We start from the raw sequence: 23,803 nt of genomic DNA, 5'->3' as shown, positions 1-23,803 counted from the left end.
ACAATCGAGGGCGCGGTAGAATCGAGTAAGTACGGTATATGAATTATCGTATTTACTCGCGTAATCCTTGCACTCGCATAATTCTCGCACTCCCCCCCTGCATCGCCCAAAAAAAATACTTTCTTTTTTTTTTCCTCCAGTAATTACCGTATTTTTGCGCGTATAACCCGCCCCTGCGTATAATCGCACCCCCACTTTCAGAAAAATCCTCGCGTATTGACCGCACATTTGATATACAGAAAAGGCTGTACAAAAGCTACTGCTCAAGCAACATAGCACATATGTAGACAGAAAAAGCTTTATTTAGCAAGCAGAATACGCTGTCTGCAAGGCCAGTCACAATTTACTCACTGTCGCTGCTCTCGCTAGAGCTATCACTTGAGCCGCAGTCCTCACTATTATGCACAAGATCATCTTCGGTGCCATCCATGTTGTTTGTGATGCAGCATTTCTTGAAACTTTTTCGCACCATCTCAGCTGGAATGGCCTTCCATGCCTCGACAATCAACTTGCAGAATAGCACAATATCAGGCCTTCGGACTCGTCCTGTCGGCGTCAAGTCGTAGCAGCCTTCGGCGATCCACTCTGCGTAATAGCGCTTGACATACGCTTTGAAGGGCTTGTTAAGCGACACACCTAGAGGCTGCAACATTAACGTCATTCCACCGGGTATAACAACTAAGTCGGTGCCGTTGCGTGAAAGGCGGTCCTTCACTTCCTCCGTTGTGCGGCCGCGGAACGAGTCAAGAACGAGCATGGACCTCTTTGCGAGCCTCGCACCGGGCCTCTTCTCCCATACCGTCTTGATCCAATCTACGAACAAGTCACTGTTCATCCACACATTCTCGTGTGCGCGCATTACCACACCGGCAGGCAATTAAACCTTTGGTAGAGTTTTCCTTTCCAAGATGACGTACGGTCGCAGTTGCGTACCGTCGGCGAGGGCACAAAGCAAGACTGCGATGGGCAGTTTCGTCTTCCCGCCGGTCAGCACGCTCACCGAACTGCTGCCTGTCTTCTCAATCGTTGTGTCCAACGGCATTTCAAAATAAACAGGAGTTTCATCCGCATTGCCGATTTGCGAGAAAATGTAATTGTGCTGCTTTCGCAGGCCAATTACATATCTCTGGTACTTGAGCAGCTTCTCCTCATAAGAAGCCTGCAAGCGTTGACATATTGTAGTCTGCCGCCTGATTGAGAGCTCTTGCATCTTCTTAAAGCGGTGCAGCCATCCGTGGCTCGCACGGAACTCGTGAGGTAGGCCTAGCTCCCTCGAAAGTCACCGCGCTTTCAGTTGGGCCATCTCGGTCAATACGGCGTGACCCCTGCTTCTCACATCTTCGATGAACTTTACTAGCTTCACCTCCAGCTCAGGGTAGGCACCGGTCTTGGGGCCACGAAATGACCTACGGTCAATGTGCGCAGCTTGTAGGCTCTCTTTCTTCTTTTTTCACAGTCGCACGCAGGACTCGTCCGCATCGTGCAGTCTTCCCGCTTCGCGATTTCCGAATTCCTCGGCGAGGAGATGATCTTAAGCTTTTGCTGTGCCGTGAAGACCTGCCGCCGTACGCTACTCATGGTGACAGAACAGATCGACTTAGGCTTGGCGAACAGGTCGAGATGTGGAAAACTAGCGGTATCAGCGAGGTAAAGAGCGCTCACACTCGGCGACAACTTGACAGCACTACCACTTCTAGTACACTGTAACAGCACCATGGAAACAACAGAACCGAGGTGCATGCCTGCTACTGCGTCAAAAAGCAGTACATTAATTTACTGATAATATCTCTATAGGAACTATAATATCTCATTTGCCTTGCTGAAATAAATACTGCTTTATTTATTATGGAACTTTCTTAGACAGCACCGCCTTTTCGGCAAGCCCTTTCCAAAAGTAAACATGGCGTCCGTGACGTAGGGACATGTTGAGGGTCACTGAGCGGCAGCAAACGTCCAAAAAATATACTTGTGGTGTGACAGTGAGATTTTACACTGAACAATCGAATTGCCTCTCCCCAAATGTTTTTCTAAACGCTTCAACGATGCAAGCAAGCGAAACCAAAATCGGCCACAAGCTGCTGTGCTACTTGCGGAGCAACACGAATTTGCGGAAACCGCCTCCGTAGCCTTCGCTACACTGTTAAGGGGCTTCACAGCACAACACGCATTGCTCTGAAGCAGCACTATAGGAAAAACCCCGCGTATTATCCGCACCTCCACTTTGCCACTGAAATTTTTGGGGTTTTGGTGTGGGTTATACGCGCGAAAATACGATATCGCACACCTGAAAACTGCCCCAATAATGTCGTCTGCTCATTCCAGCCACTGATGATGATGATGATAGCACACGCCATCTGGTGCCATCTCTTAAGCATCAAGCATACTATTGCACGCAGATTCAATTCAATTCAATCCAAGCCAAGCTGAAATGGCCAGTGCACATTGCGGCGTGTTTTGTATGCTGTGTCGGTAATCTTGGCACGTTATAGGGTGATACTGAAGGTACACTGCTGCTTCAAGTTGCAAGTGATAGATCATTTACTTAACGACGGCAACAGGGCCGCCGGTAGGCCCTTCGAAGTCTACTAGTTTTGTGTTCGCTACTGGCGACGGCAGTTGAAAGCCACCAAGACGCGTTGGGCCTGCCGTGGGCCTAAAACTGGGATTGATGGTAAACTATTTCTTCAGAAGAAAACTGCAGAAGATTCTGTTAAATAGCCATAAGCCCAATACTCACATCCTACGCTTACCTTTTGAGGGCTCCTATTGAGCCATGAACTCTACCGTTACGCCCGCAACGCCCACAAGCTTTGCGTATAGTATTCTAATGCTCGACTATTTGCTTGCACTTTTTGTGTCTCAAATAAATCTTGCCTTGTGTTTAACCTCTGCTTTTATTGTTGAGGTAAGTTCTAATTAGTGCTCCTTAAAGCTTGCTGTAAGTTACTGGTGTGAGAATCCCGATTTGTGGCCACTTCGTTTTCTTTTTCACTCTGTATGTTTTCGTGGAAAGTTTTCCCTGCGTAATTCTCACACCCCCCAACTTTGCATCAGTTTTCCGGCAAAAGAAGTGCGACAATTATGCGAGTAAATACGGTAGATGCTGGCTGTATTTGTCTTTGGGGAATTTGAATAGTTTGAATAATAAAATTACAGTGTGAATCGAACAGAAAACACAGATTGAAAAATATTCGAAATTTCGTACATTCACACACCCTTAAATTTACACCTATTAGCTGGAGTTTACTAATCCTGTTAATAAGGTATGACTTCGTAATTTCTGTCTCTTTGGGACTGGAAGCTTTAAGCATGCAAAGCTTGAAGCCGGCGAACTTGTGACCTGCGACATTAAAAAATGTTGTGCTCCTGCTTTGAGTAATTTCTCAAGATGTGTATACACAATGCCCTGATCTAATGAACCGGTTGTCCTATTTCGCCAATGCAATGCGTATGACACTATGTACATTCGATGATGTAGATAATGTTTGAACTAGAGCAGGAAAACCTAGATTTTCAAATATGGGCCTAATAACTTCCTCTGCTTTTAATTATTGCCAATTTGAAGGTGTTTGCAAGCCTTACATCTTAGACAAGAACAAGGTGTGATGTGGACAGTAGAATGAGGGTTTACATGCACTAACACATCCTTGATGTTTCTATTACAGCGATATACGACTGTTCATACATCGGGAAATGCTTTTCTGAGGAGTTCATTGCTTACTAATACTGAACCATACTACTTGCAGAGGATATTAGTTTAGTAGAATCTCGATGATACGAATTATAAGGGAGCAAAATATTCGTATCATCTCGAATTCGTATGGACCAAAAACAAGCTAGATCTGTTATTCAAGATGAACAAGAACTTTGTTGGCAACCACTTTTTATTAAAAAAAAAGTCCGATTTTGTATTTTTTTTTACCTTCCTCTCTTCACAGTCTCTCAATTCCTCACTCAGGCTGTTAGCGCGGCGCGTTCACACTTGACATCAACAGAGCAAAAGTGGCCAAACTCATTGAAAATTCACTTGCTTCGCCGCTCAAGTGGCTGGAAAACTGGGCGGCGAAGGTGTTAGGAAAAAAATCAGTCCTGAAGAATTCCAGCAAAAATGCCAGCGTGGCCGGAAAACCACGTCCAAACCTGTCGAAAACGTTCACATTCGTTCGGCTCCTCGTACAAGCTACCGTCTGCCATCACCGCTTGAGAATTCATTCCATTTTGCCCAGTTTCTGAGCATTGAAGTTCGTACCGAGTTCTAGCTATGCATGCAAATCACTGAAAATACACAGTTTACACCTTTAGAAACCTTGTTTAAAAAGATACACCAGCAGAAACGACACAAGGGGACGCAGCGGCGGCGATAGGATTCAGCTGGCAGTTGCAAAAAAGACACGTTAAGGCATGCCGACTCGCTGCTGCTGGACTTTTTTTATTTCCAGTGTCCTCAGCGATCGTAATCCAAACCAGGCTCACGATGAACACGTCCTTGTCAAGGCCTTGAGTTTTGAGGTGCTGCATAGGCAGTTCGCGCAAGCACTGGCGCGATCCACTACCGACACCTTTGCCGCCATGTTGAATTAGTGGCTGGTGGTTTACATCAGGTTGTTTGAGAGCTAGAGAAGCTGGTGTAGCCAAAGCCGTGAAGAAATAATAGGATCTGCAATCCCGTGGCAGGAAAATTGGTCTTGGAAAGATTTTTTTTCGTGTCGGCCTCGTGGTGAGTTTTTTGCAGCCACTAGAGCAAGAAAAATTCTGGCAAGTTTTGCCGCATTCACTCCCTTTCAGGCCAAGAGTGAGCGGGCCTTCCTGCCACAGACAAACCATGTTGCGCCGCTGGCATGCAGTAGTCAATCACACATACGTATCATCCGCGGTGACTGGGGAAACCGCTCGTATAACACAGAATCGCGGCATAATATATAATGTAGTCCATCCAAAACAACCTTAAAGTTTATATCATCGCGAAATTCGCATCAGCTGTACGTATGTCTGGAAGTGCATTTCGATATAGTTTGATATTGATTTGATATGTGGGGTTTAACGTCCCAAAACCACCATGTGATTATGAGAGACGCCATAGTGGAGGGCTCCAGAAATTTCGACCAGCTGGTGTTCTTTAACGTGCGCCCAAATCTGAGCACACGGGCCTACAACATTTTCGCCTCTATCGGAAATGCAGCCGCCGCAGCTGGGATTCGATCCCGCGACCTGCGGGTCAGCAGTGCATTTTGATATATTACAATGCTTGTAGCTAATTGGGCTGCATTTTAGGCGTTCTGCTAGCCAGTGCACATTTTCCATTCAACTAGCAAGCTTCAGCGACACCCCTCGTTTCAAGGAAAACATCTGAAGATGGTGGAGAGGATTCTGCTTCCAGTTTGCAGATCAACTTTTAAGAACTGATGGACAAGTTTTGTCATAAAAATATATTACATCTCTATAACTCCATCACTGTTTTCTTCCTTCCCTTTTTTTTAAAGAATTTTCACATCTTTTATTCTTATGAAGTGAATGCTGGCTTGCGTGGCCAAAGAATTGGACAAAGATGTTGCCATAGCAACACTTGAACATGGAGTGCTGTGTTCTTGAATTTCAATTCACTATGCTTAGCATTTTTATATCTAGCAATATTCTTTTAAAAAATTTGGGAGCTAAGAGTTCCAGAAATTTTTTTGAAGTTATGTCGCCTTCTTCACTAAACCGCTGGTGTTAAGCTTAGGCTTTCACAATTTACCACTCGCACATGGTCACTCCACGTTAGTCTGGTGGATCTCTCCTCCACCAGGTGCCACAACACTCAGTGCTTCTCTTTTCTCTTCCAGTACAAACAATAGTAAATAAATCAGGTCTCAAAGCCACTCATGTGGCTACGTCCGAAAACAGGAAGCTGAAAACTCCGTGCGGCAGCGCAGCTGCCATCTGCAGCAATGTGCATGTTTGAGACCACACAATAATTTAAGACACTTTATCGAAGATGCCTAACTCAGTCTGTTGAAGGGACACTAAAGAACTAAACGATTTGTCATGCATCAGAAAAGTACATTTTCACAATCTCGAAAGAACCACTCTTACAGCGAGATGATGCCACCTCGAGATTCCCGCACCACAGACCGCGACATAAATTTCAAAGAGGTTTACTGGGACTTGCGTAGCTTCTAATCGACAAAAATGCAGCACATAGTCATCTGTGGGTGCCACAGACCTAGCATATGCAGTTTAAGAAAATTTAATTGAGGATATGTCGCGGAAATACCAAAAACGCATTTTCAAATTAGTGACGCTATACACACAAATTTGAGATCGAAATTTAAAAATCAAACTTCAACCTGAACTTTCTCCACTAATAATGAACTGATGATAGGGAGACATATGGCATTAGAGTTCTCAAAGTGCAGATTATCGATCAAAAACAAGTCATTGTTGCTCTTTTAATGTCCCTTTAATGATATGAAAATCCTAGGCTACCAGCTCAAGGGTTTTGTAAAAATTACCAAAACTAATTCATTTTTCCTTTGAAGCCCTTGTAACAATTCTATTCATACACAAAAGGGCTGTCTAAAGCTAAGCTAAGCTAAGCTGAGAGCAAGGGAGGAGCAGGGATTGAAGAGTTCTTCAGAAATATATTCGTTCTGCAAGCAGTGTACAAACAAGAAGCTAAAAAAAATTAGAACGCCGGAGGAATAGTTTAATGCAAGCACCAAAAGGCAAAAAAAAAGATGTGCCTGCCACGTCAAATTGGAAGTCCCATACAGGTGAAGATTGACAGCATCAGGTGAGACAACCACCATGACAACTTTGCACTAGTACACTATCCAGTCTTGTTTCATTGTATGCACTTACCTCATTTAGCTTCATTTGTGAAACCTCAGCATTAGTTTCCAGCTTTTCAAGCAGCTCTTCGTCATCCAGCGCCGGATCGTCGCTGAAGTCTTCACAAGGGCAATCTTCTAGGTAAGCAAGAGCATCCGAGAGCTCATCCTTCTGTCGGCGCTTTTGCAGCTCCCGTCCAACCCCCTTGAACACATCCTCCGCTGAAAAATAATTATGCACCATGTCTACCAACCATGTCTGCTTAGCCAACTGTTTTACAAGCCACAGTTAAACACAAAAGTGCCTTGTCACACTGACTCTTTCACAGCAAGAAAATCTCATTTTTCTACCAACTTTGTAATGAACTCGCCACGTCTGTTTTTCCTTCATAAAATGCACAAAGCTCTAGCTCCTCAAAATATAGTAAAAGGATGATGTACTGTATTTACTGGCGTAATGAACCCACTGTTCTTTCAGAAAAGTTGACGCCGATTTGGGGGGAGGATTCATTACGCGGGGAAAAAAATTCACAGGACTTATAACAGCGAAAACTTTGCCAGCCGGTTTTGCTTGTTTCGGCGCGTAAAATGCGCAAATCTTTTTTTGTAACCTGAAGCTTTTTATGTTTCCTCCCATAGCAAAAGCGCTCAGATTGACGCCAAAGCGTCGTCCAGCCGCTCTGTTCCAATGCTCCAGCGCATGCTGTACCTAGCGTACGGGCCAGACACGCCCTGCGCAACAGGTGTCCCAACTAAATTCACAACGAAAAACCCGAGAAAAAAAATGCGGCTTCAGATAGAGGCACACAAATGTTGCGGTAGACGTTGCAGGTCCACAACATGCAGTCTGTGCAGTGGGTGCAGTTGCGCTTTGCATGGCGTCCGAGATGGCGGGCGCGCAGCATGTTTTTGCACCGTGCGCCTACCATTTTGGAGGCTACGCACTTTGTTTTTTGCTCTGTTTTTGTGCCGCATTGCTTACATGACGCTATCAGCAAAGAGGTGTCGGTTGCATTCGATAGATGGCCCTTTGTCGCAAAAGGCGCGACTTTCAAATTTTGATTGACATCGTCCATGCTCGCGCTGCTCGCAACTATTTAGCATAGTTGCAAATTGATGTTTTCACTTTATTTCATTGTTATATAATGGCTTGATTTAAGGTTGTGTCGATTGTAAACAGCACTGGCTATCATACTGAAACAAAAGGAACAGATACAGTAAAAAAAAAACTTGTCATTTTTTTTTTTCAAGGACCAGGGTGGAGGGTGGGTTCATTATGCGAGTAAATACGGTAAATGCCATGAAGGACTAGTGAGACACAACTACAACGTTCCTAGAAGCATACTGCAGCACTTTCTAACACAGGGTTACATTATATTGCAGAACTGGAACTATTTGTATATTGTGGCCATGCATAAAGAAAATCCCAATATCAGAAGTACACATTAAGTGCAAAAAGAAAACGGCCTTTTAGCAATGCCACACTTTATCGTGTATGCCAGGGGTGTGACCAGGCTGCTGAATGCAGAATACACAATAAAGGGCTAGAAGACAAAGACAATTCAGAAAGCGATGTAGTTCATGATGCGTATACAAAATATGCTAAGGTGGGTTTGCATACAAAACCAACACGTGGGTGACTTTAATTATGAACATATAAAACAATGCAGTGGCACTCGTGAAATATTAGGTCGAGGGTAAACCCACTGTTAACCTCTCTGAACACGTCACCACGAGTGAGCTCATGAATCACCATATCATTGTAAGAGACTGCACGAAGGTTAATAAAGTAGGTCCAGGTTATATCAAACTCGGAAATATCAAATTTTTATTGGCTATATCGAACAGTTGAGAAATTCCCTTGAATTTATTTTTCAAAAGTACACGACAAGTGCACCTGCATATCGAACACCGCGCTACAGCCCAGGAAGTGCATTTTTCCTGACAAATATTTATACATTTTTGGCCACTTTCTAACAAGGGCCGTTCCCGTTTTAGCGCACGTGACGAAAAAGCGGTGTTATTCCATTGCATTCATTTTGTCCGTTGCGCGGCGCTTGCGAGTGCACCGGTGTGTTTGATGCACAATCTGCAGGTCTTAACGCGCAGGCGTAGTGTTCTTCAAAAAGACCGATAGCCGAGAACCTAAATGAGAATGCGAAGTGACTCAGCGATCTTGTCGCAATGTTCGCATTCCCTTCTTCGTTTATTAGCGCACAATGGCATGCGAGCCTGAAAAGCATGGCCCTTGAGGTGTGCAACCTCATGGCGTATATTTAGTGTTTTCTGTTTAAGAATGCATGTTTCGAAGGCTACGCTTTTTCTTGATTTCACATCAAAGCAGCTCATAGCATCGGCTGCCTGCTACGAAGTCACAAGTGACATTGATATTGCCAACATGTCGACGGTGGGAACTTGGCGTTGGCGTCATCTTTTGTGCCTCATTCCTGCTCATTCGGGATTTGAACAGAACGTTGATTCACACGTAGTGATGAATAGCAAGGTCGAAGATGAAACTCCGAAGGTAAGTTAGAAAAAAAAGGGGGGGGGGGGGGAGGTGTTGTTATATTTCCAATAAACTACACCTAACAAATGCACAGGCATGCAACCAATGTTGATGTAAAATGTGCATGAATTAAGTTTTATGTTTCAGAATGCCGAAAATAGCTAAGTCGAGGATGAACTTCTGACGGTAACTAAGAAAAGGGGGGGGGGGGGTGAAGTTCGATTCTTTAGGAGTGAGTTTTGACAGCAGGGGATGAATATTATTGCTTTGCACTCTTTGAGCAGTTTTGTTAACTATTTATTATCGTTTGTAGACTCGTCAGTCCACAGCTACTTTTGCTTGAAACATCTTGGCATGACCTCTGCAACTCTTCAAGATGTTTCAAGGTGTTGATTGATTTATTTAAGAGGTTTAACATCTCAAAACCATGATATGATTATGAGAGACGCCGTAGTGGAGGACTCCGACAGTTTCGACCACCTAGGGTTTTTTAACGTGCACCCAAATCTGAGCACACGGGCTTACAGCATTTTCGCCTCCATCAAAATGCAGCCGCCGCAGCCGGTATTCGATCCGGCGACCTGCGTGCGGGTCAGCAGCCGAGTACCTTAGCCACTGGACCACCACGGCAGGGCGAAAGCTAAGCAGGGAGGGTTGGCACGGAAAGAAAATATGTCCCATACGTCCTGTAACCTCAAGCGCTTTTTTTTCTATTTTGATGACTTTCCTTGCTTGGCATGTGCTGCCATGTTTCGGGAAAATGTGAAACTTTTTCATCCACTGATGTCTCTCTGTTGTTACTTTTCTTATGCTTCGCAAGGCAGTGCTTCAAAATGCTTCGCAAGGCAGTGCTTCAAAAGTCGCTAGCACATTCAAGCATACCTGAGGTGCAACTGGTTTAAAATGCACACCTGATCAATCATTTTTCTTGCTTAAAATTTGCTGCCACACTTCAGGAAGACCAGCATTTTTTTTTTTTTTTTCAGGCGCCGACATCCCTCCATAGCAGCTTCAAAGCAATGCAGTGAACTTCCCTTGCACATCCAACAAGTGCACGTGGTGGGCTGGTTTCAGTTTTATCCTTCGGATGGTTATCGCTTCTCCCCCCCCCCCGGAAAGCTGATCACTGTCTGTTTTCTATCTCTCTAAGGGTGACTGCTCGTGGTTCTCTAGTTTGTTGCTCCCGAAGACGCTAATAAATATTTCTGTGCGGTGCTAAATTACACAAACCATGCCGCTGTAGTTGCATTTTCTGTTTTGGACTCGGAAAAGCAACTGCGTCTCGTTAACAATAAAACATATTGTAACGCGGACTGAAAGAGCAAGGAAGAAGAAGAGATCAAACGCGCTCGAGCGATGGCGATTCGGCAGTGACGGTAGAGCGCTGACATTTTTCATAATAATAAACCTATCACATCCGTAACAGCTTTGGTGGAGGTGCGGGGTAAAATCTGCAGTTTCTGTGCGTGGTAGGTTCTCGACGTGACGCTCTCGCATCCAGTAGGGAGGTGGTTCGGGGCACGCGGCGAACGAGCATTGGTGGTGAACGCCACCTGCTTGAAGTCGTACGAGCTCTTCTCGAACTACCCGACGTACAAGGAAGGAAATGTCTTCCCAGGTGGCGACGTCCATACTTGCGACAGTGGGAAGATTGCCCAAGCACTCGAACTTGGGTAAAATTCTTCGTGTCTCCAACGCCTCGAATGCGCGACACTGCTGCCTGAAAATCGAAGGAGTGTTCAAGTTTTCTTTTGTTATCAAAAAATTGTACACGTCCTCGGCGATGCCTTTTAACAAATGACCGACTTTGTCTTCGTCAGACATATTTGCGTTGACAATCCCGCAAAGCTTCGACACTTCTTCAATGTAGGTTGTGCACGTCTCGCCGGGCAACTGAGCCCTACGTGACAGCGTTTGCTCAGCTTTCTTTTTCATGGAACTCGTGTCCCCAAAGCAGGCCTTCAGTTCCTTAACAAATATATCCCAAGTGGGGAGGACATGTTCATGGTTCTCAAACCAAAGCAAGGCTGTCCCGGCAAGGAAGAATACTACGTTCACGAGCTTCGCCGGTGCGCCCCATTCGTAGTAGCGGCTCACTCTGTCGAAGTGTTTTAGCCAAGCGTCCACGTCTTCGCGAGTTTTACCTGAGAAAATTCGTGGCTCAGGTGCCCAGTAGTCTGGTTGTCGAGGTCGATGGCCACCTTGTGTCGTGTCGGTGGCACTGGTGGATGCAGCAGCGTAGGACGTCGATGTGATTGCTGTGTCGTCGTTCATGCTGATGTTGTCCCGGGGTAGGCCAGCTAAGCGTCTGCTTCTTCGAAGAACTTCTGCTGCGGGGTCCAGGATGGCAAGTTACCCAGCACCGCTCCACCAAAGCTGTTACGGATGTGATGGGTTTATTTACAATGAAAAATGTCAGCGCTCTACCGTCACTGCCGAATCACCATCGGTCGAGCGCGTCCGATCTCTTCTTCTTCCTTGCTCTTTCAGTCCGCGTTACATTTCCCTCCGGGCCCCTCTTGCGCCATTTCAACCCGGAGGCACGAATCCCCTATGCACCACTGCATCAACACGGGAGATGCTACACCGATACGCCAGAAACCCTATCGCCTATCCCCGTCAGAGAGGCAAGTGATCGCCGATCAGGTCAACGACAAGCTGCAGAAAGGAGTTATTCAAGAGCCAAGCAGTCCCTGGGCAGCTCCTGTTATATTGGTAAAAAAGAAAGACAACTCTTGGCGATTTTGTGTAGACTACCACCGTCTCAACGCCGTCACAAAGAAAGACGTGTATCCGCTACCACGCATCGACGATGCTGTTGATTGCCTGCCCTCGGCCGCATACTTTTCGTCCGTCGACCTAAGGTCTGGATACTGGCAAATACTAATGCATCCGTCTGACAAAGAGAAGACTGCTTTTGTCACGCCTAATGGATTATTTGAATTCAACGTTATGCCGTTTGGCTTATGCAATGCCCCAGCTACCTTCGAGCGATTCATGGACTCCATCCTTCGCGGTCTCAAATGGGAGATATGTATGTGTTATCTCGATGATGTAATTATTTTTGGCAAGACATTCCACGAGCACAACCATCGGCTTAGCGTTGTTCTAGATTGCGTCAAACAAGCTGGTCTCGTTTTAAACGCAAAGAAGTGTCATTTTGGTGAGCGTCAAGCCCTTGTGCTTGGATATCTAGTCGACAGGGACGGTATACGACCAGACCCGCACAAAATCAGTGCTGTCCGAGACTTCAAGCAACCGACGTCTTTGAAGGATCTCCGTAGCTTCGTGGGCGTGTGTTCTTATTTTCGTCAGTTTATCAAAGACTTCGCCCAGCTTGCTCATCCCCTGACAGAGTTGCTCCGCAAAAACACCCCATTCCGATGGACCATTGAGTGTGAGGCTGCTTTCGAGCAGCTGAAGTATTTGCTTACTTTCGGGCCCCTCTTGCGCCATTTCAACCCGGAGGCACTCACGGAACTGCATACAGATGCTAGTGGTATCGGTGTTGGTGCCGTGCTAGTTCAATATCACGACAGCCAGCAGCACGTCGTGGCGTATGCAAGTCGTACTTTGACTAAGGCGGAGAGGAATTATACGGTCACCGAACTGGAATGTCTTGCAGTTGCTTTTGCCGTCCAAAAGTTCAGACCTTATTTGTACGGCCGGCAGTTCAAGATCGTCACAGATCATCATTCGCTTTATTGGCTTGTCGGACTACGTGACCAAGCTGGTCGGTTGGCTCGCTGGGCCTTACGGCTTCAAGAATATAATTATTCTGTGACCTACAAGGGCGGTCGATGTCACGCAGATGCCGACTGCTTATTTCGTCTTCCATCTCCGACTGTGGATGCTGATGATGATTATTTCGACAACTACCTGGCCGCAATCTCATCCAACTTCCCAAATTTGGATGTCTTCCGTCACGAGCAACAGCGTGACCCTTCGCTGAAACCAATGATTGATGTGGCTCGTAGCTCTAAACGCGCCACGCCATTTGCGATTCATGACGCCCTACTATATCGCAAGAATTACTGCAGCCATGGTTCCACACTACTACTCGTCGTGCCAGAATGCCTGCGTCTTGCGGTATTCCAAGCCATGCACGATGACATCACGTCTGGGCACCTTGGATTTGCCCGAACGCTTCACCGTATCCGACAACGTTTTTACTGGCCTCGACTCTGGAAGACCACCAAGCACTACGTCGCAAGTTGTGATGTCTGCCAACGCCACAAACAACCTACCACACCATCGGCCGGCCCACTGCAGTCGGTTAAGCCACCGACAACACCATTCGAAAAAGTCGGCATAGATTTACTGGGCCCTTTCCCCAAGTCTACCACCGGCCGCCGCTGGATTATTGTGTGCGTAGATTACCTGACGCGGTATACTGAAACGATGGTGGTTGCTTCAGCCACATCATGTGATGTGTCATGGTTTCTTCTACACTTGATCATACTTCGTCACAGGGCCCCTCGTGTGGTGATAAGTGATCGCGGCCGACAGTTTACCGCTGACGTCGAAGAGTTGCTACGGCTTTGTGGGTGTCAGTATCGCCATTCCACACCATACCACCCTCAGACCAACGGCGTCACTGAGCGCACCAATCGTACCATCAACATGCTTTCAATGTACGTCGCAGCAGATCACAAGAACTGGGATGCCGTATTACCTTTTGTTACATACGCCTTTAATACCGCGAAACACGAAGTCACAGGTTATACGCCTTTCTTTCTTCTCTATGCTCGTCATCCCCAAAGTTTCCTTGACACCATACTTCTATTTTCGACGAACGAAAACGCCAGTGTCGCGCGGACTTTGTGTCGCGCCGAAGAAGCTCGTCGACTTGCTCGGCTCCGAACTCTTTCCGCCCACGCTCGCGCGAAGGACCGTTACGACGCAAAACACCCGCCCGTGACTTTCGCTACAGGTGATTTGGTCTGGCTGTGGACGCCTGTTCGAAAGAAGGGACTTTGCCAGAAGTTTCTTTCTAAGTACTCAGGACCATTCGTCATTACTCAGTGCTTAAGTGACATCACTTACGCTGTTGCGAAAGTGGCAACTCAGAACCGGCGTTCGCGCAAGACGCAAATTGTGCACATTGCCCGATTGAAGCCCTACAACAACCGATCGCTTCTACTCGCTCGGTGAGCTTCGTCTGGCCCGGAGGGAAATGTAACGCGGACTGAAAGAGCAAGGAAGAAGAAGAGATCGGACGCGCTCGAGCGATGGTGATTCGGCAGTGACGGTAGAGCGCTGACATTTTTCATTGTAAATAAACCCATCACACTCGTAACAATATTATAGTTTGTCCACTTCTTTTTGCTGCTCTGACAGGCGCACAACCATAGAAGTTTCTTCCATATGCTCCCTCCCGCAGTTCATTTGTGCTATAGAAGCCATGCCGCTTGCTCTACTTCTAGGGAGTCATGTGGCAATTCTTCCGACCACGAGCCAAATTTGATTAATTGAATTTCAGTTGATCAGACGAGGATTTACTAACAAGTTCAGACTTGGATAACGAAGAAGCAGTGACATCTAGAAAGTGCGTGACGCAGTGCGACTAGAATCGAATCAAAGATTGCTATTCTCCAGTGTCGGACCAAAAACATTTTTCACCAGAAAAGTACTCTAGTGCACTCATCTTTTTATGGCTGAGAGGTATGTTTATTATAATTCATATTTCTCACTTATAAAAAAATATAAAATGTTCTTGTTTAGGATTTTGCTTAATGTTACTCTGGATAAACTGCATATGTACCAACACACAAGAATTTCTTTTTCACCTTACAGTCATGAAAAAAAATTTTAGACAGTTTCTGAAATAGAATGGTATGAAGAATTTATTTCAGACACTTAAAAAAAACACATTTGGGGCATGCATTTCATGAAAAAAATTTGATTCTGACAGGGTTTACGGGACACTGTCATGAAAAGTTATTGTACCAGTATTTGTGAATAATCTTCCACAACAGAAAAAGGCTGCTCACATGAAATGGCTTTTAACTACGTTGCTCACGGTAGTCTTTTTTTTTTTTTGCAATGTGACATTAAACGCAAAATGAGATTTCATCGTGAACACTTTTTAACAAGAAAACACTACTGAAGTCTAAACAATATACAGTAATTCTGAAGGCATGTTGAACAAAATAGATGTTCAAACTGTGCAGTGTTATGAATTGATTAAAAACATAGTTACAAAAAAATAAAAAAAATGGTTCACATAAAAATTTTCTTTTCGTTCCCACTTTAGCCTTAAAAAATTATAGCAAAAATAGCAAATGTTTATTTCACGGGCTTCAAGGCCTACTTTTACTTGCAACATCACTTGAGATGTTCAAAACTTTTTTTTACAGGAAAAGGAACTGCAAAATTAATATAGCAACATCTGTGGTTTCATATGCTGAAAGCATATGATTATGAGACATTTCGTAGTGAAGGGCTCCGAAAATTTTGACCATCTGGTGTTCTTCAATGTACACTGACAACACACAATACATGGGCCTTTAGTGTTTCACCGCCACCATCAACATGCAACCCCCCCAGCTAGGCTCAAACCCCCGACTTTTCGTTCAGCAACGAAGTACCATAACCACTCTACCAGAAAGGCAGGCAGGTGGTGGGAATAACAGAAATGAAAAGTAACTAGTAGCGTGACCCCACACGCCTGTCAACCACGTGTATTAGTTCTTACACTACTCTAATTTACTCTACCTTTTTGTTTAAACACCATCTGCTGCATAGCGTATTTACGTGATCGTAAGTTGATAAAATGTGGGTCAACCCCCTTAAATCGCATGGCAAAAAGGGAGAGAGGAGAGCATGAGCACACTTAATTAAAAAAGTTAAGTATGCCTCCAAAGAAAACGAAACTGAATTCTGGTGTGCCAAGGTGTCTTCAAAAGCACTTCTTGAAAGCTGTGCAGAAAAGCAAGCTTTGCGACAATACGCGGGAATCTTCTTCAGCGAGACTTCGCAACCGAAACTAGTTTTCCATTTTAGGTCGACCTACCAACTTCAGATTTCAAATCACCACAAAATGGGTCGACCTACAATCGTGTAAATACGGTAATTACTTTCCTTGTTACTAGTCAAACACTGCATTTGTGTCATGATATATCGCTGATATTGTCCCCCATTATGTAATGCCTTGAATAGACCTTTAAAGGGCCAGTAAACAGCCCTGAGGTCCAACAATTTTTAAAAAGGAATACATGTGCAATTTTTCTCTGCGCACATGCTGCCATAAGAATTTTGCAAATACGTGCTACAGTAAAAGCTCGTTAATTCGGATTTCACGGGACCGGAAAAACTGTATGAATTAACCGAATGCCGAATTAACGAATGAACAGGAAAAACAACATTTAAAATCAAGCTGCAGAAGCATACCTTTATTTGTTGAAGTATTTTGTAATTGTCGTCTGCGTTTTCGCGCAGATTTCGGCTGACATCACAATTTTTCTGAACTGTTCCAAATGGCCAACAGCACGCAAGTTGTTGGGAGTGTTCAGGCAAGCGTCCTCTAATATTAACAGTGCCTCCGAGACTTCCCGTGAGGTGCGATGAGGTCGCGGCTGTATCTCCTCGCATGATTCTTCGTCGGAATCGTGGTCTTCATGGGCGCCCGTGACATCATTAATAATCTCGTGATCGGTCAGGAGATCACTCGTGGCGACACCATGATCAATCGCGATGTAGTCCTGAAAGGTCACATCTGTGGGAAGGACAGCATTGAAAGTCGGGCAGTCATCGTCGGTGGACTCGGCTGACACCTCCTCGATGCCATCGTCAGCCACTGCTGCATGCTCGGGCCTCACAAAACCGCTGTGCCGAAAACAGTTGGCGATGACTTGCAGCGGAGTGTTTTTCCACACGTGGGCGATGATGTGCACTGCGCCGAGTAAGTCCACTTGATAACTTTCCAGCTTCTGAGCATAGGATCATTCGCTCTAGCAGGTGCTTGCGGTACTTCGACTTCACGTTGTGAAAGATACCCTGGTTTATCGGCTGAAGAGCAGACGTAGTGTTGGGCGGCAAAAAAACTACTTTGATGCTCTTCAGTTCGACTGTACAGTTATGGGCACTGCAGTTGTCAACAACCATAATTATCTTGCGGTCCTTCGACGTGAAGTGCCGGTCCAACTGCTGCAGCCAGCCGCTAAAAATGTCCGATGTCATCCATGCCTTCCAGTTCGCTGTGTGCTCGACAGGAAGGCTTTTGACGTTCTTAAAACAACGTGGCTTAAGCGCCTTCCCGACAACAAGTAGTGGCAAGCGCTCTGTGCCAGTCATATTGGCAGCAAGAAGCACAGTTATCCTTTGCTTGCACTTCTTGCCACCAATGCACGTGTCCCCTTTGAAAGTCACCGTCTTGTCGGGCAGAGCTCTGAAAAATAGAGCAGTTTCATCTGCATTGAACATGTCCCGTGGTTCATATGCGGCGATGTGCTCCAGCAGCTTCACATTTCTCCACTCGGTGATCACGCTTTCGTCAACACTGTCCTTTTCGCTGCGCACACTCCTGAAGACAAGTTCGTGTCTCTCTCGAAACCTCGCAAACCACCCTTCTGACGCTTTGAACGATTCAATGTTCATCATTGCAGCGTACTTCTCACCTTGCGCCATAATGAGAGGTCCCCTCAAAGGCAGATGCGCGTTGCGACAGTCAGTAATCCACCGGAGCAAAGCTTCTTCGAGCTGGGGATGAGCTGCGGTTCGCAACCGCTTTCTAGAGGCATGAAACTTCTCGCTTTCGAAGGCTTGTCGAATCTGTTGTTCATTTTTCAAGTATGTTCCCAACGTGCTCCGCTTCACGTTGTACTTGGTCATAACCTGCTGTCGCGATTCGCCGTTCTTCAGTGCTTCCGAAATTTCCACTTTGTCGCCAAGTTCTTCGAGTCGTAGTTCTGCCGCTTTTTCAGCGTTGCCATCACTGTAGCACACGATGGTGGTGGCATGCAAATACGGTCACAATGGAAGAAAAAGAGAACTCCGCAAGAAGAGATGGTTCCGACACGACAACACAAGGGAAAATGGCGTCGGAGGCGCTGGGTGGAGAAGAAAGAAGACGCCGACGTTCGGTGACGTTGCGATCGCCCCCACTAGTTGATGATGATGGCGATGCCACTCAGGTTTCGGTTTCACTCCAGCGGTGCCAGTGCTGCTTTATCACACTTTTGTGTAGCAGCAGCCGTCAGCATTTGTCCGAATTAAGCGGTGCGGAGCCGAATTCCAACGAAATAATGAAGGTTTGGTTCCATAGATTAACATGCACTTTGGCCGGGAACAATAGAGCCGTCCGAATTATCCGAATTTCCGAATTAATGGGTGTCCAATTAACGAGCTTTTACTATATATTAAGGAAGTTACAGAGGTTAGAACATCGGTCTAAACTGGTTTCAAATTTTCGAGCGGCCTCACCCCCCTTTTCCCTTCCATGAAGGCAAAGGCGTAGCCCATCGCCGTGACTTCGCCCACTTCGGCAACACCACGTCAGCGATTGACGTCGTCGGCAAACTCGATCAGTCGCAATGCACATCCGCTTGCTGTGAAGCGTGGTTGTTTGTTTACCGTATGCTGCAACCGCCGCTGGTCAACCGTGTAAGCATCAGGCACAAAGTATCGACCACAAACAACCAGGTCCTTGAAGTACGTCGCTGGATAGCCGATTCGCTTCAGCGGTCCAGCACGCAGGGCCCCGTCGTGAGGCACCCGGTGCCGATGCTTCTCCGCTGCCCAGTTGCTCGATTTGCAGCCGACGACAGAGCAACGCTTTTTACCCGTATTGCTCATGTCAAGGGCGAAGTACGTTCGTACATGCACACACGCGCTGTAGTTGGGCGAGGAGTGTACACGTGCACGCGACAACTGCGAAGCTGTTTCTTTCAACACAGTGCCAACAAACAACAAACAAGGGGCAGTTTCGTCGCTGTGGGTGGGAAGAGGAACTGACTCCGACTTCACTACTGTTTTTTCACATCTGATTTAGACCAATCGACGACCTGCTTCAGCGAGCTGCATGCTATGTCACTGCGCGTGCAAGGCGGTCGGTCAGTAGACAACTAGTAGAAAGCTGGCCAGAAGGAAACCATACTTGCAGTTCTTTCAGACTATTGGATTCAAAGGCCAACTGCAACGAAATTCGGCACTTCGCAAAAAGTCAATATATAGACAGTTGAACTAGAGGTAGTGCTGCCTGACAAATGTCGCCTTCAAAATACAAGCACTTACTATAGAAAAAAGCTTGCAAATGGTGTTGTTTTTGAGACCGCAACTAGAAAAAACGATGCCATTACGGATGACTGAAAGTGACGTAAACGACAAAAAAATCGTCTGCTCCACACTCTTCAGGCACGCACATCGCGGACGTGTCCCTTAGTGCGTGTGTGTTTTTCCATGTTAACTTAAGAAAGCTGCGTGAACATGCCTTTTATCGAACACTCGTCCGAGCTTCCCACTGGTGCGTTTTCAGTGTCTGACCACCGTATTCAGAAACGCTGCTTGCCTTGAACTTGACTTGCCATCGACTTCGATGTAGCACGAACACGTTTCAAACGCGCTGTCTTTAGGCGGTGCCAAGGCAACAAAAACAGAGACGTTCAAACCCGCTGCATTGAAAGTGGTTTCAACGCAGGAAAGAGCAATTCTTCGGAGGGGAGGATTGCTGACAAGGAGCGACGCGGCGACGCAAGATTTTTTACTGTCATTGTAACTTAAATACGCAACCGCAAGATTTTCCACTGTCATTATCGTAACTTACCGTGTGTGTGTGTGTGTGTGTGTGTGTGTGTGTGTGTGTGTGTGTGTGTGTGTGTGTGTGTGTGTGTGTGTGTGTGTATATATATATATATATATATATATATATATATATATATATATATATATACGTATTTATGGCAGTTTCCGCAGAAGTAAAATTTCGTTGCAGTTCGTTTTTAAACAAGTGCTGAATTTTCTCATTCAAAGGTCTAGCATGACCTTTTTTTCATGTAAACTAGTAATCCCCATAGTATAAGCTGATATAAACTGCTTCCTATGAATAGGCAATAAAAAAACATATACATGTGGCAAACAAGTGACCATTCCTCAGTAAGATAGCAGGAGAGTGGCACAAGTACAATCCTTGCATTATTGCATCATTATTAGCCTCACACATAATGCAAGAAATAAGATTGAGCTTTCTCGCAACTTTAAGAAATATTTCCACCCTATTTACCTATCAAAAGCTGTACATACTCGGTTATTTTTCTTGAGAAAAAGCTTCCTAGATTCTGAGAAAATGACTACTTGTGTAAATACACTCAGACCTCAATATAACCAACCTAGATTTAATGAAAAATTGGTTATAATGAAGTAAACGAAAAATAGTCTTAATAAATATACTATGAATACACCTTTGTAAAATGTTTTTACTTTAACAAACTCATTTTAGTGTAAGATGAAATTTTGTTATGAGGTTTGATGGTATATGCAACAACAGATTCTAGTGCAAAACTTGAATGCCAAAGCTTCCCTGGAGCTACGATAAGACTTTCTGTGTCACGATTCCGAGTACTTTTTAAGAGTGATAAATTACAGTTGTGCGATTTAGAAATTGCCACAAGAGGTGGAAAGTGGAAGTTCTACGTTAGGTCCGTGCATTAAAGGACTCAGTTAATTTGGTAAACGTCCACATCATTCAAAAGATACAAGAGAAACAAATATTCATGTATATCTCTTTACAACAACGAACCCGTCAAACCTACCACACAAAATTAATTTTGTATACTACTCGAAGTTTGATAATAGACTATGCTCGCTTTTGTAGACAAAGCTTTGATACTTATCACTGAGAAAGAAAAAAAAAGAATAAAAGAACGGAAGTGCAGTTCATATAGAACATGAAGGCCAGTGATTGCAGGAGTTCATTATTATTTTTAAAGAGAAACAGTGCGATGAGTGCTTCTAAAGTGAAATAGAACAGCCACGATATACAGAAATCCCCGGTATTAAGGGGAGATGCTACTCGAAGACACTTTTTTTTTTATTATTCACACTAGAGCAATGAAACTTGAGCTATTTATGGAACGTTTTATGCTGATTTCAAATATATAATTAGTTTTCTTTCCAGTTGCACACTTTTAGCTCTGCAACATGACAAAGTGAAAACCTTAACCCTTTTGCCCTCCCTCTTTTCATCCCTAAACTTCTGTAAGTTTTTACCATTCATAGTTCATAATGCTTCAAATAATGCGTAGAGTGCAAATAACTAATTAGGAAGCACATACAAAATATGTAATATGAGTGAAAAATATAGACGTAAAAAGTCCATATTTCTCCTGCACTAGTGAAGGTTTACATCGAATTTCTTTATTATACAATAAAATATAGAAATTTAAACTAGATAATCGCATTTGTCATACTTTGGAAAAAATTTGGGCAAAACTTCATGCAGATCCGAGCTCTAGAAGTGCCCAAAAAAAGAGGGGCACATGGGAAAAAAAGGCGAAATTTGTGTTTTGAGAAAAACGAGCTTTAAAGTTAAAATTGAGTTTTTATTTATGAAAGATATTATTAAATCAGATGAAATTTGCACATCAAAAAGAACAATCCTTATTGTAGTGGCTACTGCCACTAAAATATGCCAGCAACATGAGTTTCTTCCTCTCTGCTTTTTTGAACCGACACCTCACAGACATTTCGGTCACAGACAGGGCCATGAAACGCTTGCCACACTTCCGTTCCATCTGGCCTTGTGCCAACTGCAAGCTAGGAAGAAGTTTGACAGGACTGCGAAATCCAAACTAAGTCCAGTGTCATGCCATTTTGCAGCCATGCTTGTGCCACATACCGTCGTACATAATGGCAATGTTGTCCCTGCTAAGTTCTCTCACTGCGAGCTTTTTCGACCTCTCAAGATTGGCACTGACGCAATTCATTGTCGCATCACGAACTTTACAGCTGACGGGTGTGAATGACTTCTAATGCATTGGCTTTTGCAAGCCAACAACTGCCGCAGATCGGACCAGCTGCTCGTAGCCTATTCCTACAGAGCGCGCTGCACAACGGCTTTCACTTACGAGCAATGCCTTTTTTAATTCATAACAGAGATAATTACACGAGAAAAGCATTGTTCAGCTGTGCTGCTCGACAAGACATGGACACCGCAAATAGGTTTCAAAGCACATACAGGCGCGCAGCGGCCAATGGCGGTCCCCGATTCGTACCATGTGATAAGTCAGTTGCGGCGCTCGAAAACGCGCAGAAGAGTGCTTCTTTTTATTATTTCTCGCGCTGCATCAGCGAGAGAAACTGTTGTTATTTGAAGAGTGAGGCTCGACTCTTCGACTCATACGATCAACAATAGCGAGCGGCGGCGCATTATCGGCGGCAAGGTGGTCGAAGAGGGCGCACTTTCAATCTTTAACAGGCACCTTGGGCTCTTTAGATACGATTTTAAAGCATTTTTAGTCAAGTCTCGACCTGTATTATTTTTTTCATAACAGTAGAGGTACTAATCTTATCAAAACAGGCAAAAATAAAAAGTATTTTTTTGAAAAAAAAAACTCGTGTTTTTCGACCCGCATCTCCCCTTAATATGTATCGATTTCTGCTCTTCCATCTAAAAATGAAGATGCTTAACACCCACTCGGGTCACATTGTGCTGTGCACGAGACCTAAATCTCTATATACTAAAGAACGAGGACTACTGAGTTCTTGATTTATCTCAAATTACCATGAAGGCTACCCAGCCAATACTGCTACATGTAAAGTACCATAAAGGCTGCTGCAATACCCAGGTGTAGTAAAGAGAAAGCCATGGCACATCGCAAGAAGGAAAAAAAAAATTTTTGGAAAGCACCATTACCAGCTAGCTGTAGAAGATATTACACAATTATTGCAAGCAATTGACTATGAATGTGTAAACAAGAACACGACACACTTGGCTCATCTTCAGCGACATTATGAGAAAGCATCAGTTTACAGTCACAGTATGTTAACAAATGACCAACATACAGTGCTAAAAAATCTTAACAAATGACACAACATTCCTGCACTGTACTGATTTTCCTGTTACTTTCCATGAAGGCTACTGATCTCTGCATGCCCAATTGTCAAACAGAAAATACGCCTCAACCTAAAAACAAATGACCTTGATCACTGATGACAAGAAACTTGCCCAAATTATAAATTCTATCACATTGATGTAGTTCATTTTGATAAAAAAAAGTGTCCCTGTGGTATCCACCACCCCCCCCCCCCCCCCCCCGTAGTAATGGCCACTTGTGGTGCCACCCCTAGCATTTTAAAACACACTTACCAAGGCTTTCCTCATCCTTTGCACTAAGCCCAAGCTTGTGCGCTCTATTTCCAGAATGCACTACATCTAAGACATCCTTGAAATCAGGGAACACACGATGGTGATGGCGACGCCTGTTGATCAAGTTTTCCACCATCGCATTAATCTCGGCATAACGGGTGCCTGAAACATACCAAACCAAAGCAA

At 44.8% G+C, this 23,803-nt stretch overlaps 1 protein-coding gene across 8 annotated transcripts in view; it reads right to left on the bottom strand.

The window, feature by feature from the left end:
- The window catches only part of LOC119161096 (death domain-associated protein 6-like), a 180,777-nt gene that overhangs the window by 65,247 nt on the left and 91,727 nt on the right, over positions 1–23,803 (bottom strand). For all 8 annotated transcript variants that reach the window (XM_075879958.1, XM_075879957.1, XM_075879960.1 and 5 more), the window contains 2 exons: positions 23,618–23,779; positions 6,841–7,031 (listed from right to left, as the gene is read on the bottom strand). In XM_075879958.1, coding sequence (XP_075736073.1) covers positions 6,841–7,031; positions 23,618–23,779 — 353 coding nt within the window. The remainder of the gene's footprint in view (positions 1–6,840; positions 7,032–23,617; positions 23,780–23,803) is intronic.

This window comes from Rhipicephalus microplus, chromosome X (assembly GCF_043290135.1).
Source record: "Rhipicephalus microplus isolate Deutch F79 chromosome X, USDA_Rmic, whole genome shotgun sequence".
NCBI classification, from domain to species: Eukaryota; Metazoa; Arthropoda; class Arachnida; order Ixodida; family Ixodidae; genus Rhipicephalus; species Rhipicephalus microplus.
Note: the sequence above shows the minus strand (reverse complement) of the source record. Positions and strands in the feature narration are given on the sequence as shown.